This window comes from Diachasma alloeum, unplaced genomic scaffold (genome assembly GCF_001412515.2).
Source record: "Diachasma alloeum isolate Michigan unplaced genomic scaffold, Dall2.0 Dall_scaffold_00648, whole genome shotgun sequence".
Taxonomy (NCBI): Eukaryota; Metazoa; Arthropoda; class Insecta; order Hymenoptera; family Braconidae; genus Diachasma; species Diachasma alloeum.
The window spans coordinates 181,639-200,094 of record NW_021680780.1 but is presented as its reverse complement, the minus strand read 5'-3'; the positions used below and the strand labels follow the sequence as shown (position 1 = coordinate 200,094).

The following is an 18,456-nucleotide window of genomic DNA, read 5'->3' as shown; positions in this document are numbered from 1 at the left end:
AGTAGCGAGTGAGACAGACCGACAAAGTAAAAGTGGGGAGCCGGCGTATTCGTGGGCTCCCTCAGCACTGATCAATTGTGCGTCATACCAACACCACTACACGAATCATTAAAACATGTGTTTAAGTCAATATTAACCCGTGAATAAAGTGTATTCCCCGTTTAACGAGTATTTTCAAAAATACGAGAATAATTGTGAGGGCGGGGTGAAGTGGCCGAGGGGAGGGAGTCATTATCCCCGGATTTTTCTCCATTTCCCCAGCATCAGTGCGACATGAGCCACCAGCAGACTGGACACTTGAGTTTACTCGGGTCAACGTAATTGCCTTTGAAGATAAAAAATAATTCCCATGTGTCTGTGTGTCAACTAAACCCAGTTTACGTGTGAATGAGGGATCAATTGAACGAGACGAGGATTGCCAGAAGTTGAGAAAATTCTCCGGTGAGTTTTTGGAAAAATAATTACAGCCGCGGGTGGTGCGTGCTTTTTCGGAGTATTTTGACAGGTTCTACCGCATTGCGGCCCAGGGCTACGTCCCCAGGCTTTTTCCGCGTAATCGGGGCGGATTTTACGCGACTGCTTGCGAACATAAACGGGGGCTCGAGGCAATTTTTTTATTCGCGATTTTTCGCGCTTTTCTGCTCCGAAAAATGGGGGGCTTTTTTGGGGCTGATGGGGGCATTTTCTCGAGGTAAAATGATTGATTTTTTCCACGCTGATGGATTAGAAAATGAGCTCCCAACCGATAATGGTACCTGGCGAGCGACAGAGGCCCTCGTCCGAGTCGCAGGCTACTTCTACTGGCCACAATACCGAGCCCATCAAGACGATGACACCACCGGGCGTCAGTCGTTCCCTCAGTAATCGTAAGTTTTCACACTGTTTTCCAATGACGATTGTCATTGCACATGTTTTTTCACATTCTGACACAGTTTCTCGCACTTTTGTGATTGACACTCTTGTACCATTGTGAGTTACTCCGTTCATGCGATCATTTCTGGGAATTTACACGTATGAAAAAATTCAATAGAAAATGCAGTGAATTTGCGCTGAGTCTATTGGATATTCGATAAGACAAAGTCAATAGATTTTGAATTTCTGACTAAACTTTTCTCTTGAGATTTGTGCCCAATAATTCTAATAGAAAAAATTTGAGGGAAAAATTCAAACAGAAATTCGAAACATATTGACTTTTTCTTATTGAATATCGAATAGAAAGAGCGCAAAAACAAATAGAATTCCGATAGAAATCCTATAGAAACACCATAAAATTCCTATAGAATTCCAATAGAATTTTCTAGCGAATTTGTTAGGTTTTATATTTAATTTTTTCATGCGTGTATTTATAGTTCTTGGGTTCTTGGGTTTTTCTTATCTGATGGATCGTTGAGTGATGAGAATCGGTGATAGTGTCAGTGAAATAGGTCCTTTGAGTGCTGAATTAAAATTTTGGGAAATAAAACTTCGTTTGAAATTTCGGTTCCGAATGGAAGCAAAATTTCAAATTTAAGCCTTGGATTTTTTGTGTTATGTCGACCCAGTGGGATCCAAAAAGCCCATCAATACAATTGATAGAACTGTCTCCAAGTTACTAATTTAGGTAGTGAGATTGACGATCACTTGGCTAATTAAAAATCCCTTTCATCTGAGCAATAATTTCATTTCTAATTAACGTAGCCTTCATTCAGATCAGAAAAATGTTTGCTCATATTTTGAAAACTGCTCGAATGATTCGAGCAAAATTGATTTAATGAAATAACCCGGCTGAAAGTCCACCAGAGGTCTAGTATAAATAATAAAACGTAAAAAGTTTGTTAAAAAAACTCGATGCAATTCTGAATGACACGACAATTCACTCAACTGCGTCGCTAACATGATCTTTACAATCATAATAGCACACACTCTGAGGTCTGCATGCACTCAGACAGTGGAAGATAATTAGTGGGATGAAATGCAGGTGCTGTTGCATGTTCCCCCCCCCCCCTCCATCATTACACCTGGGATTTACAATGGAAGATGAGTTTAAATGAGTCGAACGAAATAACGTAATTCATTTCAATGCCACGCGGGGCTTAATCCTTGATAATAATTGAGGAGAATTATCAGCCTTGTTGGATACGTAGCAGCTCCTAGTTACAGGTTCATTAATATGAATCGACTTGGCGCAGAAACTTTACATGTTGTGTTGATGATGCGGGGAAATCAATATCGACTGACCCTAGATGCTAGAAACATTGCATTATAGTTGTTTATTATCCTCACTTGCAGTGGTTTTTTTGCCTCAGTGTATTGTGATAGCCATGGGAAGGTGGTTGTTTGAGGATAAATAATAGCAGGGAATTTCTCCGGAGAAATTGCTGGTCAATTCTGTTTGCTTTTTTTTTCATTTCTTCATTCGAGAGTTGAGTTCGCTTTTTATGCAGGAGCAATTTTTCGTTGGTAATTGCATGCTCGCACGACATTCCACTGAACGAATTGGAATAATTTATTCAAAATTGTTTCATACTTCGAATTGGGCCTCTTGATTTCACGCATGGGCTATGGATTGATTTAATGTCTGTGTGATGGGTAGATGGATTAAATTGACTGGTAAAAGAGGTAAGACTTTTACAACGTCAAAGATACGCTGTTACACTGTTAAGAAATTTGGCGGAACGAGGCGGTGATTTCGATTTGAGGGAAAAAGTCAACGGGATTTTAAGTTGACGAAGAAATTTAGGAGAAAATTGTAGACAATTCCGTTGGATTTCTATTGGTTTTTGGCCAATTCTATTGATGTGTTCAATAGAAAATATTTTATAGAAAACTCAATAGAATTCCATTGAGATATTTTCTGTAGAATTTCCTCGGCTCAAATTTTAAGTTTTTTTTTCACTCTATTTTTCTTTTCTATTCATAATTTCTGTTCATCATTTCAATTGACTCGGCCAAAAATTAATAGAAAGTTCAATAGAAATCCGATAGAATTGTCTAGCGAATTCGCTAGGTTTTTTTCGTTTTTCGTGTGTAAAAGAATATTCACTGGGAAGTTCCCTTGAATTTTCAGGAAATTCCTTTGAAATTGTTGGAATTCGAGGAATTTTAGAAGGAATTTTCAGGATTTTTCATTCATTTCTCTGGAATAATTAAGCTGAAACTTGCAGTTCCCACGATTTTTCCATGAAATTATGAATTTTCAATGACAAAATTCCTTGAAATTTCAGTGGAACTGAGATGTGATCAAAATTACCAAAAAGTGTATAAAAAATGTCGATAAAAAATATTTAACAGTGTATTTAACAGTGTATTAATAAAATAATTCATGTGCTCAATGAGCACATGAATGTCAGTGTCGAATCAGTAGTTGCTAAGAGTGTTGTTGGAAGATGAATCGTAAAATCGTGATAAAAAAAATGCGAAAAAATAATGTAGCACCAGGTGACGATCGACGACCTCGTCAGGGAAGTGTCCATGCACAACCAGCCCAATTGTCCAAGCTACCATCGTCAGAATCACTCACCGCTAACGTTAATCTCGCCTCAGGTGCTCCTCCGCTTTCTCCAGGTATTTTTTTTCCGTTAAAAATTTATTTCAATGTTTTCGTTGGTGTTACAATGCTGCGCTACGAGGCATTTTTACTGTACCCATTGGCATTTAAAGTATGGCTTCAAATGATTACATATTTCACATCAATTTCGTTACCTCCAATTGCTTATTGAATCATGAAAATGTGCTGTATACGCATCATATTGTCATCACGTTTACTTTACGCTGGGATTTTAACTATCTGCACTCTCATGAGAAGGATATATACTTTTTTTTGAGGCCATTCTATAGCTTCAGATGCCACTGGTAAGGTATCAACTCAATTCAGCTGGTTGGAGACTTCTCAGTCCTTTATCAATTATTTGATAATGTTTTAGGGCTGTCCGCGATGGGAGAAAGTAATTTAAAATTGGATTCGGCATCGGACAAGGTGAATAAACTATTTGAACTTTATAATTTTGAATGCGTGGTACCAAATCTAGATCAGTAAAGGGAATGAAGTGCCCCAAAATGTAAATTATAGCAAATTTTTGGTTGTAATGATCACTTTTGCAAGACAAAAGGAATTATTCAGAAAAAATGTTCTTAGAAATATTTCTTCCTGTTGTTCAGGCTCAAAGATATTGATAAAAAACAGTTTTTTTCTCTTAATTTTTTTCTATAACAGACTATTTTATAGATTCAGAAAAAATAAGTTCTCGGTAAAACGGAAATCCCTTCTAGAAATTTTGCCATGTTTTCAAGACACAAAAAATCACAAGTCATTAATCACAAAAAATTGACATCAACACCAGGAAAAATTGGATAACAAAACGTAAAAATGAGGCGAAATACTCTTTCGGGACTTTTCACGTAAACAGAAGAAATCGTAGGCGAAAAATAAATTTGCCCCCTGTAGTTCTGGAAATCTTATGAATCGAAACGTAATCTTTACGTGTTGACTCGTAATTTTTACGTAAAACTCCCTAAAAATTACCGCAGAAGCCTTTGATTTTTCCGAGTCAGTAGCGTTACATCACAATAACGTAAACAGCGCAGTTTTAACGCAATTTCTGAAGTACTTTTCCGCCGCCTTTTTCCCCAGTATTTCTCAAAACAATAATGAACATTCAACAGGCTGACTCGTGCAAACTAACCCGTAAAGAATCCTACAAAGCACAACGAAAGAACTATCGAATTGAGAAGAAACGCGTTGCAAACGAACTCCTGAGTTCGCTGAAGGATCCAACGGTAGTTGTAATGAGTGACTGGCTGAAAGTACGTGGAACCCTGAAAAGTTGGACGAAACTGTGGTGCATACTGAAGCCAGGACTCCTATTACTCTACAAAAGTCCCAAAATAAAAGTACGTACCTCAGCCCAGAGGAAATATTTTATGCTCCACCGAGTAAAATGACCCATTTACCCAGACCCATTCGCCCAAGATTTATGCACTCCATGTTGTTCCCAATGTAAACTATTCCAGAGTAATCACTGGGTTGGAACAGTTCTCCTAAACATCTGCCAAGTGATCGAACGACCGAGTAAGAAGGATGGCTTCTGTTTCAAACTGTTTCATCCACTCGAGCAATCAATTTGGGCACCAAGAGGTCCCGAGAAAGAGGCTATTGGTAAATCAATAGAGGATATTACTGGGAGACAATTCACTTGGATACGTCAAAATAAATGTTCTATTTCTAGGGGCTGTTGTGCAACCACTACCAACATCCTATTTAATATTTCGCGCTCCATCCCAGGCAGCTGGAAAATGCTGGCTGGATGCACTTGAGTTGTCTTTGCGTTGCTCGTCACTCATTGTCAGATCAGCCAGTATTTTGCCACGTTCTCCACAGCACGATGCCACGACAACACACGAGACTCAGTGGAGTGAGGCTGACTATGAGAAGCATTTCGATCACGGTAAGATGACTCGTTTTTTTCTAATAGAAAGAATATTGTTGGTAATTTGTAAGGGGAAGAAGCATGTGGATATTGGGATGTTGCGCCTATTGGGAAGGAACGAGAACTAATTGATTGAAATGAGAGCAGGTCTTTTCTACGAGTTTAAAGATGGGGGAAAATATTGTTGCGATAGTGGGAGAGAGGAAAATACTTCGCTCTGAATAGTAGAATGCAGAGAATTTTTCCATTATTATTAGGACACAGACAGAAAAGATGATAAGGAGAATCGTAGGAACGATAAACATGGATGAACGATGAAAAAACGATCAGGAGAACCATTGTTATTCAAAATTCTTACAATTTATTCCATTTCTCGAATTGATTAAGAGGAGACGAGATCTCTGTTTCTCATTCGGCCACTTAATTTTCTTTTAATGTCTATCAAAAATTCTTTATTGCACTTTTTTTATCGTCTGAGATGAGTTTTTCTAATGAAAAAAATTGATCATTTGAAAGAAGAATATTTCCTTGCAAATATTGGAATGCAGAGAATTCTTCTTTCTTTCCATTGAATATCATTAATCTATCGAGAAACGATTAATAATAACCATTATTCTGCATTCTTACATTTTATCTCATTTCTCTCTTTTCAGTTGATTGAGATAAGAAGTTATTTTTTATGAGGGAGTGATGATAAAAAATATTGGTGCGATAGTGGGAGAGGAGAATTATTTTTTTCCGAATATTGGAATTCCGATAATATCTCCATTATCATTAATGACTAGACACAGAGAGAAAGAATAATCGATAGGAAAGACGGTGGGGAGAATCCATCTCTCATTCCGACACTTGATTTTATTCTAATGTCTACTAAAAATTTTCACTTCACGTTTTCATTTCACTTTAGAAAAATTAGAGGAGAGAAAAAAGAAAATTTATCTGTGAATACTCAATCGGAGAGAATTTTTGAATCGTCATTGCAGATAATTACAAACAATCTGTGCAAAAGTGATCAACAACTACATCTCATTTCTCAAATTTCATTTAGTTTTCTCATCTCATAAAAGCCTCATTTTTTAACCCTGAAATAAATTTTCCCATCAGAACAAAGCGAAAAAAAAGAAAGAAAAATCTATAGAAAAGACGATCAGTAGTCAGCTGTCATCACTCATAAAGTTGCTATCATGTTAATGACATTCTATTTCTTAAATGACTAAAGATAAAAACCTGGACTAATTAATTTTGATTGTGCTGAATTTGCCTGCTCTCCGGGCTACCCAATGACCCGTAAAAAAATGATAAACCAGAGCCTCGCCTCGATCCACCAGCACTGAATTTGGCCCGTTACGCTCCCCGCACCCCAACGACACCCCAAAGACGCTTGCTATCATGTCCACAAACCCTGTCACCTGGTTTATCAAACAGCAGCCGAATATCCTCCCCAATGCCAATGTTCCAGCAGCTTTGTCACGCAGTTGCCTACTGGGAGACACATTTGTTCGGCAAGTCACCAACTCCGACCATTGATAATTGCACTTACGGTGGTAGTTTAGACGAGGAAATAGGCAGAAGACGTTCCGCTAATTCATCACCCAGTAATAATATATCACAATCACTATCACCCGCGTATTCACTAATGTCCCCAGCGAGACGCATGACAATTCCCTCTGTCCATGTCCTAGAGTGTGATACCCATCGAGTAGTAACGCTAGATCCTCTTGATACCCATAACACAGACCTGGACGACATCAGCCAGCCGGAGAATGGTGTTGTCGCTGATGCGGAGATTAGCGCCAGTGACAGCGAGTCCGAGGCCTCTGTCAAGGACGAGGAGGAGGCCATCTGCGAGACACCATATGTTGCTAATGAGAATGAATTCCTTGGAACGGTAAATAACGTTTGTTATTCATGCGTCGTGACTCGTTCATTCAGATTGGCCTTTTCTTTTTTTCATGAGAAGTTGGTGGTTCTCATTGTCGGTATTTTCCAGGCGGGAGAAGTTGTCGCGGAGCTGCAAGACGAGCAGAAATCGCTCATTTGGTTTCTGCTTAAGCAAGTACGTCCTGGCATGGATCTGTCCAAGGTGGTACTACCTACCTTCATTCTCGAGCCACGGTCCTTTCTGGAGAAACTGGCGGATTCTTACTATCATGCGGATCTCCTATCTCAGTATGTATTAGGAGGGGTCAACTTTACGCGAAAGTGACATCATTGGGGGGATTAATAGGTGGTTGGGAATGGCTGTGGGGAATTGCTTTTTGAAGAGGATGATGATATCTGTCAGGCTCTCATCAACATTTATTTTAAAAAAAAATCTGCGGCGTTACGTCTGTGGCCTTCCCTTTCCTTCACTGAACATCATAGTTTTTCATTGCATATGTTTATGTAGGTATATCAGAAGAATTAGATAAGACGGTTTTTATAATCACGATACGATTGAATTGTTATGTACAACCAAAATCGCTAAACAAACGATCAACATATTTCATTCACAACGAAATCATTACAAATTTTATCTATTTCGTGCAATAATAACCAACTGTCTTAAAATTGTAATTTATTTCTAAAAAAAAAACACGGGAATTTTCTTGAAAAATCTGGAATTTGCTAGAAAAATCTAGAATTTTGTAGAGAATTCCAGAATGTTCTGGAATTCCGATCGATGGCGCCACTATCGATAAGGAACCATAAGGACTTTTAGATCCGATCAATTAGCCCCTCATGTATAGATATTCCAATTTTTTTTTTCCTCATTGAAGTAGTTTTGAAGAAAATTGCGAGCTAATAAAAAACATTTGCTAGTTAGTACTTTTTTTAAAATAAATTTTTGAAAAATCACCCCTGAAAAAAAAGGCGTTATCCCCCCTATGTCATTATTTCCAAAAAATTTTATCACCAATCGGTAGCAAATTGTTTGAAGATTTTTGCGAGTTAAGAAAAAATTGTCAATGCACTCCTATTATTGTGTAAATTAACAATTCCAATTTCAACTGAAAACCAGAGTTGATGACCAGAGTTTGTAGCAGAGATGTCAGACAAGATATGAATGTTGTTTGGGGCTCAAATGAAAGAGCGGGTCTTCAACTCGGGCTTTCAATTGAAGCTCGCAATTTTCTTCAAAACTCCTTCAATGAGGAAAAAAATAAAAATTTGGAATATCTATACATGAGGGGCTAATTGATCGGATCTGGACTTTTTCCCTAAATGCCCTCCCACAATGAAAACAGACGTATCCACGTCAAAAAATGATTTCAAAATGGAATTAAAATTGAGGCAAAGTTTTTATTACCAATATCTTTGAATGCACGTTGCTATGCAAGACTTTAACTCAGGTTCAGGTTGAGGGATGTGACGAAATGCGGGGGAATAAGAGAATAAATTTAAAGACCTTGACAGAGCGTAATGAAAACTGAAAATGAAACTGTCAATGAGAGTTTTTATCACATTCTCATGTAAATTACACCATTTCTCTCATGTTTTGAGATATTCATAAAAACAGGTCTCTAAATGAAATTAGACTTGAGGTTTTTAATTAAAATTTTCAAATGCAAGATGGAACAATTTTTTCGAAAGGTCACTGTGACAATAATTCCGTTGAAATGTCGAGAAATGTCAGAAGTTATCTAGTTTCATCGCTTCACCCCTAAATTTCATCATTAAAAAAATTCCAGAGCCGTGCTCGAGGACGATGCATTTACGCGAATGAAAGGAGTGGTTAAGTGGTACCTCTCTGGTTTCTATAAAAAGCCACAGGGATTAAAAAAACCCTACAATCCACTTCTGGGTGAGACATTTCGTTGCTACTGGCAACATCCAAATGGCTCGCGTACATTCTACTTGGCTGAGCAGGTAAAATTGCAAGTCGAGATGAATCGACAATGTTCCACGAGTAACTCCAACAATTTACTGACAATTTAATCATCCAGATATCACACCATCCGCCCATTTCGAGTTTCTACGTGACAAATCGCCAGGACGGCTTCACAATAAGCTCAACGATAATAGCCAAGTCTAAATTCTATGGCAATTCAACGTCTGCTGTGCTCGATGGTGCTGCTGTGCTAACGATGCTTCCACGCGGTGAGGATTACACTATGACTATTCCCTATGCTCACTGCAAGGGAATTGTCATGGGTACCTTGTCCATGGAGCTCGGTGGCAAAGTCAACATCATATGTGAAAAAACTGGTTATCATACTGAGCTTGAATTTAAATTGAAGGTAATTCAATGGATGAGAGAGAAAAAAGACTGAATTCTCAAACAAGTCGTACTTGTGCCGAAAAATAATAATTTTTTGTCCTAAACATGCTAATATGGCGGTAAAATGAAAAATTTTTGTTGCAAAAATAGATTTAGTACTTCTTCGCTATTCGATACTCCCATATGTAGTTTTATGCGAAACAAGAGTAGCTTTTCATTTCGGTTATTCAATAATCACAGACTATAAATCAATCCTTAAATGAAATTACAATAATGACGTGAATCATGTAACTTAGGGACAAAATATCCTGAAAATGGAATTGAAGAATTCTTTTTTGTAATTTTCAACTAGCGATTTTGCTGGCCCAGACGAGGCTTGTTTGAGATCTTGTGTTTTCTGTATTACTGAATTATTTGATTGTTACTGAACATTACTGGATATTAATGAAGCATTAATTTTTTTATTTTCATTCTCCCAGCCCTTCCTGGGTGGTGCTGAGCAAATGAATCAGGTGGTAGGTCGAATTCGTCTGGTGAAAGAGACCCTAGCAACAATATCCGGTTACTGGGACGGCCAGATACTGATAACCGACAAAAGAACAGGTCAGGAGAGTGTCTTCTTCAATCCCCTCCCCGAAGTGCGTCGCAAGCGTTTGAAGAAGTACACAGTTCCCCTGGAGCATCAGGGCGACTGGGAGAGCCAGCGTCTCTGGCAAGCCGTGACCATAGCGATAAACAATGACGATCAGATCGCAGCAACCGACGCCAAAACAGCCCTCGAGGAGGCCCAGAGGGAACGAGCCAAAGACAGAAAGCAGAACAACCAGGAGTGGATACCAAAATATTTTGTCCAGGTAAATAAATGATTACATTCAAGTTAATTATTTATTTCAATGTAATTTAACTGCAATTGCATTTAATACATTCAAGTCCACTCCCCCCCTTGTTACAACAAAATTACGCTTCCGAATGGAAACATTGTATTCGTTAAATACGAAATTTAAAATTTTCTGCGTGAGGATAACCGAAAAAATAATTCTTCAAATGTATCCAATTGTGGTTTAAAACATTCATTCCCATGCCATCTTGAGCGAGCTCGATCATGAGAGTGATTGCATCATCTGTTTTTCAAAAAATTTATTTAGAAATCAATATTCAGGGAAATCTAAGAAATTTTAATGTTGGGGCAATGCCGGCTACGAAGGAATCGTTGAATCAAAATTAAAATATCTGTAGCATAGACTACGGTTTAAAATGCTTATCAAAATATATATATATATATATCGATATATATATCGTCCTCGAAATTCCATTCGGAAGTGAATCGATAATTTATCAATCTCCCACTGGTTTGAGTTTTCTCCTAGAATCTAATATTAATGTTTATCTTTGCTCTCCCTATCTCCGCTACTCATCGGCTCAAGATAACAAATAATCATTCTCCTCGATAGGACATTATCACTGGCAATTGGGTGTACAGACACGCTGACATACGCCCCTGGGATCCCAGAAACGATGTCGTGCAATTCGAGCACGATTACATTGTTCGTACTAAGACACGCCACAAGACGCCTATCATGAGAACTGGGAGTATCGTATCGGTGGATCCACAGACACAGGTACAAGAGAGACAATGTCAGAGTCTGAATATGAGTCTACTGAGTAAACTTCGTGAATTAACGAGAAGACTAAAGAGAGAATAAAATTCATAGAGCTGTTTTTGGTGATTTTTTCAAGTGGAAGAGGACTAGATAGAATATTGCATTCTTTTATTTACTATTACGATTTGTTCAACATTTTTTCAATAAATGAATACTATTTTGTTTATGTAATATCGCAAGGATTTTGCATGTTTTAATCACGATTTTTTATCATGATTAATAAAGAGTCCAGTGTTTCAAATCGTTGAAGGACGGCTAATGATTTCAGATGTCGTTATTGCCAGAAATTTTTTTTAGTGATTTTCTCAAGTGGAAGAAAACTGAATAGAATAGTGCAAGTTTTCAATTATTGTTGCGAATTGTTCAATATTTTTTGAATGGATGAATACAATTTTATTTATTATTAAGGTTGAATTTTTAATTTATTCAATATTTATTTTAATAAATGAATACTATTTCATTTATGTAACATCACACATGAGAAATAGTATTTTCTATGATTAATAAAGAATCCGGGTTTTCAAGCCGTAGAGGGACGTCCGATGATTTCTGATGTCGTTAATGTCAGTAATATTTTTTAACGAGTTTTTCCAGTGAAAAAAAAATCAATAGAATATCGCAATCTTTCATTTATGATTACGATTTGTTAAAAATTTTGTGAATGACTGAGTGCAATTTTTTGATGTTATCCATCATTGAATCAAGACTGAAATGATAGAATTAAATTTTTATTCGTTGCTACAGCTTAACTTTAAATTTATTCAATATCAATTTCAATAAATGAATACTATTTTATTTATGTACTATCGCACATGATTAATTTTGGAATAGTATCACGAGTTTTGGACTAAGCACGTGAGAAATAGTGTTTTTTATGATTAATAAAGAATCCGGTGTTTTAAATCGTGGGGGAACGTCTAATGATTTCAGATGCCGTTATTACAGGCTGAATCGCGATCGTCTCTGTCAGTATTGAAGTCATCGAAGAGACAATTGTCGAGTAATTTGCCACTGACGGAGACAGCGCATGACTCGGGAAGTTCGTCGGCGGATGTTCATTCGGACTCGAGTCAGTCGATTGGGAAGAGGCGGAGGTCTAACGCCAGGTAATTATGATGATCATTGTGCGGAGAATTCTGTTTTTGATCGCGTTATTTTCAGGCTGATGCACTCCATCAAGGAAGTGGAGAGCCGAATGCTGCAGCAGGGGGAACAGCTGAACAGAATCCAACGAACACTGGAGCAATTGGTCATCAGACAGAGAGGCCAGAAAGAATCGAGTTACAATGCCAATATGATGAAGAATTTTATGGATACTGTCATTGTCATTGTCGTGGTGTTCTTCGTGCAATATATTTTCAAGATGTGGAATCGTAATAATTTGGAGATCAAAGAGACTTGGTAACTATTTTTATTTGAACGGGGAAGTGGAGGATAGAAGGAGAATAACTGGGAATTTTATGGCGAATTTATGCTTAATTGTGGTGGAGAACAGAAGCTTGAAAAATTTTCGGTCATGAAGGCTAATAATATCCCATTCTTTTCATAAAATTGAAGGATGGAGTCAAAAAACAGCAAAAAACTTTAGATTTTCTAAATAAAAATGTTTTATGTATTGATAATGTCCAATAAAGACGTCAAAGTTAAATAATCTCCTCCTACCACTCCACCACTAAATCCCCGCGTTAATTCACCAATTCGCAGATTCCCCATTAATTCTCGAATTAAATTGCTTTCAGATCACCGATGGCATAATTTACGACTGCGTAAACCTAAATAAAATATAATGGAGATTCCTTAATGAACAAGGAACAGTTGGGGTTCTCGATAGCGAATTTGAATGATAAACGTGGAGTCGAATTGCTGGATATGAGTGTAATAACTGGTGATGTATATTCGATAATCTGCCTTTCTGTCCGTGTTTATTCAACTCCTACCAATTACGTGTCAGGGTATGTCGTCATTAGTTCTCGAACAGTGTAAATAGAATGTAATCCGAGAGGCAGCAAGGAGAAATCAGTGTTAAATATTATTTGTTGAATAAGTGAATTAGTTCTACTGCAGAGTTTAGTTGTTGAAAGATATCCTTTCGCATTGTTTTTTAATCATAATTTTTCTATGTTAATTTTCGTCTCCCCTTCAGTCCAGCGAAGTTCAATTCCAATAGAATCAATTCCGGTATTTTTTAACTTCTGCAGAGAATGGCGATCCCCAAGGATCTGTGTGTATTTACGTTTGTCAAGGGTAAAGAGTAATTAGCTGTGTAACTAAGTGATTGTCAGAAAGATTCCCATTAGACTAATCAAAGCGAAAAATACCATTTGGTTTAAGGCACCTGACGAATACGAATGATAAGTCGATATCTATCATTTCTAACAATTTTTAAGCTGAACGAATTCCATTCAATCGTGTGATTACTAATATTTGTGAGGAGCAGAGAGATTATAGCGATGGATATCTGGGTGACAATTATTTATTAAATATATCGATTAGATGAGCCAATGATGTCGAAGATATCAGGGTAACGTGGAGAGGTAATTCGAAACTGTGAATTAATAGTATTTCAACGAACACTTGAAACACCTTGGGCAATCACGATTTAAAAAAATGACACTTTGTAGAGCCAGAATTACTGCACTCGTTGTTACTAATCCAAATTAATATCGAAATGCTTATTAGGCACATGTGCACTGTAATTTCAAATGCATTGAGGAAAAATAAAGTTATTCGATATTTCTTTCAATATATGCTGATTAAATTCAATTAGAAATTAATGTAGGGATTAATGCCGAGTTATCCTGATGATGGATCTCCAATGATTACAATAGTGGAAAAATTGTAACAGTCGCTGTGCGATTCTGGATTTATCAATAATGTGATAATCTATTTACAGTTTCTAAAATTATTTATTTCCTAATTTTTGTGGAATAAAAATTTCAAACGAGAGAGGTGGAGGAGCTGTACTCTGTGCGAGAGATGTGCCATGATTTTCTTTGTTTTTCGTTTTGTCATTGGCATGCGACATTGTTGACAGCACATCTGACGATTAAATTTATATTCTCTATTTGTTAATTCTAAGATCTGGGTCTAGTCGAGATTATAATGTGCAAGAATTAAACGAACATTAAAAAAAAAACATGATCTTACGTTTTATTTCTATTTTGTTCTGCTTTCGTTCTGGGTGTAGCCCATTTCAACTGGGTCCAACCGTAATTTACAGTAGATACATTTTCGTCAGTTATAATCATGGTTGACTCATTAAAACTAAAATGTGTGAAATGAGAAGATGACATGAGTATTGCTTACGTCCTGCAATTTCGAGGTTTATCACAAAAAAAGGGAGAGAGTGATGGACATATTCAGAGGTATATGTCAGCCTGTGACTTAATACTAGGCTTATTCCGGAAGTAGTCTTTTATGTATTGATTCACATACTCCTCTTCTGAAAATAAAGAAAATAACGTTAACAAATTACTCAATTTTCCCCGAAGGCAACTGATTCAGTGAAATGAACTTTTTCCCTCCCAGAAAAATGCCCTAATTTAATTCATCATCTCCCGATTTATCACCGTCATCACTGGATTCAATCGCCCTCAATCAATCAAGTGGAATACTATTGTCACTCACCAGGAAATGTATTCTCGATGATAAGCCCATCACTAATATGCTTAGCAACCGCCTTGAACAGCAGTCGATCCTTAATAACTTTTTTCCTCGAATAAAAGGGCATGAGATACTTGACAACCCAGGGTGCTATCCTCTCCTTGCAGGAAGTCAAATGGTCCTCGATACGAATCGGCGAATCCGGCGCCAAATCCTCGCCATCGTCATCCCCAAAGAGCTCCGCAAATTTGCTCCTAATCCTGCCATGTTTCCTGTAATTTCTCACCGACAACTCCGTCATCTTCGTCCTGAGTTTCGACACCTGGTGGATCCTCTCCACCAGCCAGATTCCCCGCATCTTCTTCGTCTCCTTGTCCTCCTGGAGCTCCTCCCCCCCGTCCACAGCTCTCCTCTTATTTTTGTACGAGTAGAACGACAGCTTGCGCTTGGAACTCGACAACGGTGTCTCCTGGGGGAGAGACGCTGGAGGAGTTGCCAGTGACGAGTCCGGGGTTTTTGAGACAGACTTGGCACTTGGAGTTTTCACAGGTGAAGCGCCTCCTGGGCACATCTTCATGATCTCCTTATCGATATTCGTCTTGGTGACGCCTGAGTGGCGCTCGATCAGAGTCGTCAGGTCACTGCTGTCGTCACTCTCGCAGAACATGTCCTCCAGGTGCTGCATCAGGGAGTCCTGCGACGTCTGGTCTTCCTCGATCGGTCCATTGACACTGGCGTCGAGGCTGTTTAATCCCTCCCCAGGGCCTTTGTCGTCAGTCGCAATTGCCTCAGCGTCTTGCACTTCGACTTTGGTGATCTCCATTGGTTCGACCTTCACAGGTGCCTCGTCCGCGCCCTCCTGATCCCTCTGGGCAGGCCCCTGGCCATCCGCAGGATTCACTGGGGGTTCTTCTGGGGCGGAAAAAAGCCTCGTCAGTCTTTCGTCGAGGGATTTAACTTCCCCAGTCTCCACTTTAGGCCTTTCATTGGGCTGTTCGTCCTCAACTGGGGGAAACACTTTGGCCTCGGGGAGAGTGTCCTCGATCGTTTGCACTGCTGCGTCGACGGTGGATGGCGGGGTCTGCAGGAAGATGGATAATTTTTTGTGGATTTTTTGCCGCGAAGTGCTGGTCTTCACCTCGGATATTATCTTCAGCATTGCTTGACGGTACAGTGAGGCCTCGAGGGAGGCACGCACTGCCTGGAGCTCCATTTGACTAGCGAATTTTTTCAGGTCCACCCGAGAGATGTCTCGCGCTTCTGAGGTTTTACAGCAGACGTTGTAATTGTTGATTATGGATTTGTTGAGATACGAGAAGTAGACCCGACGAACCTGGGGAGATTGCTCGTGTTATTGGGGGGATGGACGAGTGATTATCGATAGGCATGGGGTATCCAGTGGTTGATGGAGGTGAGAGGGTAACGCGGAGGGGAATTCGAGAGTGAGCGTTGGTAGAATTTCAACGAATACTTGAAAATGAAGCTGAAACTGACGAAAGATTCGATTTGGGGGAATCTAGGGGTATCGAAACATTTTTAAGTCGTCAGCAAACTCATTCGCAGGTGAAAAAAATTTGCGCATACGATTGTTCGAGCTTTAAACTCCCAAAAATCCACTAAATTGTATTTCTCGTCCACAATTATTCCGTTGGGTTGAGCTTCATCATTTAAACTACCTTGGGCAGTTGTGATTACAGCTCAATAGAAAGACATAGGGGAGGCTGGGGTAAAACGGAAAGTTTTGACTTTTTTTAAAATGTTAATGGGGGTTGAAATGTTGACAAAATTTAATCTTTTTTTTTTTCAATACAAAGAACAACTCTTTCCCTTTGTGACGAGCCTAAACTGAGCTCAATTGATAAATTTGTTTCTGAGTTATAAATAATTTTTAAAAAGTCTAAAGTGTCCATTTTACCCCACCCTCCCCTATTCGTAATATTCCTCGAATATTCATAGTAATGTCCATAATATCTCGTGAACAGAACTTCAGGAATTCACAAATAATGAATGAATCTAATTAAATAAAAACTTTTGCTACTGAGCATTTTTCGAATGACTGTTCCAAATATCAAAACATTGCTGACGAGTGCCAGGAGCTCATGCTTATTTCCAGAAATAACAATAAAAAGATGACATGTCCGTAATATTTATAGTAATGTCTACGATATCTCGTGAACAAAACTCCAGGAATTCTCAAATGAAGAGTAAAAACGATAATCGAGGGAGCAAATAAACTAGAGTGGAATAGCTACCATTGAAGTCAGCCGGAGGAACTCGTTCCTGGGGTCGACGTCGTTGAGGGAACCCCTGTTGAGGATCGAGGGCTGGGGCAACGACGAGACACTGTCACTGTCCATTTCCTCGTTGTCCTCCTCAGCCTCATCCTCACTCGGGTTCTCCTCCTTCTCTTGCTTCAGCACCAAAGGCAGAGGCATATCGAGCGGTTTTGTTGCAGTCATGCTGACGAGAACATGAATTCCGATTTTTTAACTTACGCTAGATCAACTACAATTACGCGAGAACACGCAGAACGCAACACTTTTCAGGTGTCAATTGTTGACCCTTGCGATTGCCTAATTTTTTTTCTTCCTCGGGACGAGGAGCGATGCGGTAAACACAGCGAAGGGACTGTTTTCAAACCGACGAGGTTATGTTGCCTGTTGGGCGAGGGATGTAAACACGAATGGCGAGGCGGGAGGTCCGAATAATAGACGGGACGAGAGCGCACGGAAATAGATGCTCTCTTTATAAATTTTAGGGGGTTTTTGCTTTGAGGAAATTCAAGTCTCATCTACAATTTCATACTGACGATATTGTAATTTATTCGATGTTTTTATTAAATTTTCAGAGAAAATTTGAAAGAAGTGGAAAAGGATATTTTGGGATGTAAAGAAATGATGGAAATATTTATTCATTTAGTAGTTTATCTCATTAATTGTCATATTTTGTTTCTTATTGAACCGATTTTTGGAAATATTTTGGATATGGATCGTTAATTACGAATTTGAGAGGAAAAGAGTCCGAATGGACGACTAAGGGACGAGAGCGCACGGAAATAGATGATCTCTATCAAATTGAGGGGATTTTTGCTTTTAAGAGATTCAAGTCTCATCTACAATTTCATACTGACCATATTGTAATTCATTCAATTTTTCGATTAAATTTCGTGAGGGAATTTTTAAAAAATTGAAAAGGATATTTTTGGGGCGTAAAAAAATGATGGAAATATTTATTCATTTAGTAGTTTATCTCATTAATTGTCATTTTTTTTTTCTTATTGAACCGATTTCTGGAAATATTTTGGATATGGATCGTTAATTACGAATTTGAGAGGAAAAGAGTCCGAATGAACGACTAAGGGACGAGAGCGCACGGAAATAGATGATCTCTATCAAATTGAGGGGATTTTTGCTTTTAAGAGATTCAAGTCTCATCTACAATTTCATACTGACCATATTGTAATTCATTCAATTTTTCGATTAAATTTCGTGAGGGAATTTTTAAAAAATTGAAAAGGATATTTTTGGGGCGTAAAAAAATGATGGAAATATTTATTCATTTAGTAGTTTATCTCATTAATTGTCAT

At 38.3% G+C, this 18,456-nt stretch overlaps 2 protein-coding genes across 6 annotated transcripts; one reads left to right on the top strand and one right to left on the bottom strand.

The window, feature by feature from the left end:
- On the top strand, positions 1-14,012 carry LOC107043926 (oxysterol-binding protein-related protein 8). Of its 5 annotated transcripts, XM_015265629.2 has the most exons (17): positions 1-441; positions 728-866; positions 3,412-3,543; positions 3,903-3,955; positions 4,642-4,869; positions 4,990-5,134; positions 5,205-5,423; positions 7,142-7,293; positions 7,396-7,574; positions 9,077-9,254; positions 9,332-9,625; positions 10,086-10,460; positions 11,058-11,225; positions 12,099-12,122; positions 12,213-12,373; positions 12,429-12,668; positions 13,007-14,012. In XM_015265629.2, coding segments are annotated over exons 2-17 (2,685 nt in total). In that variant the 5' UTR covers positions 1-441; positions 728-730; the 3' UTR covers positions 13,008-14,012. The 5 variants fall into 5 exon arrangements, with proteins under 5 accessions (XP_015121115.1, XP_015121119.1, XP_015121117.1 ...); XM_015265633.2 differs by lacking the exon at positions 3,412-3,543; XM_015265631.2 differs by lacking the exon at positions 12,099-12,122.
- Positions 14,013-14,391: 379 nt separating this feature from the next.
- LOC107043928 lies at positions 14,392-17,530 on the bottom strand. The gene is made up of 3 exons (XM_015265634.1): positions 17,123-17,530; positions 14,895-16,203; positions 14,392-14,709 (listed from the first exon to the last, which is right to left on the bottom strand). The coding sequence occupies exons 1-3, from the start codon at positions 17,327-17,329 to the stop codon at positions 14,627-14,629; spliced, it is 1,599 nt and encodes a 532-aa protein (XP_015121120.1). The 5' UTR covers positions 17,330-17,530; the 3' UTR covers positions 14,392-14,626.
- Between the last annotated feature and the right edge of the window lie 926 nt (positions 17,531-18,456).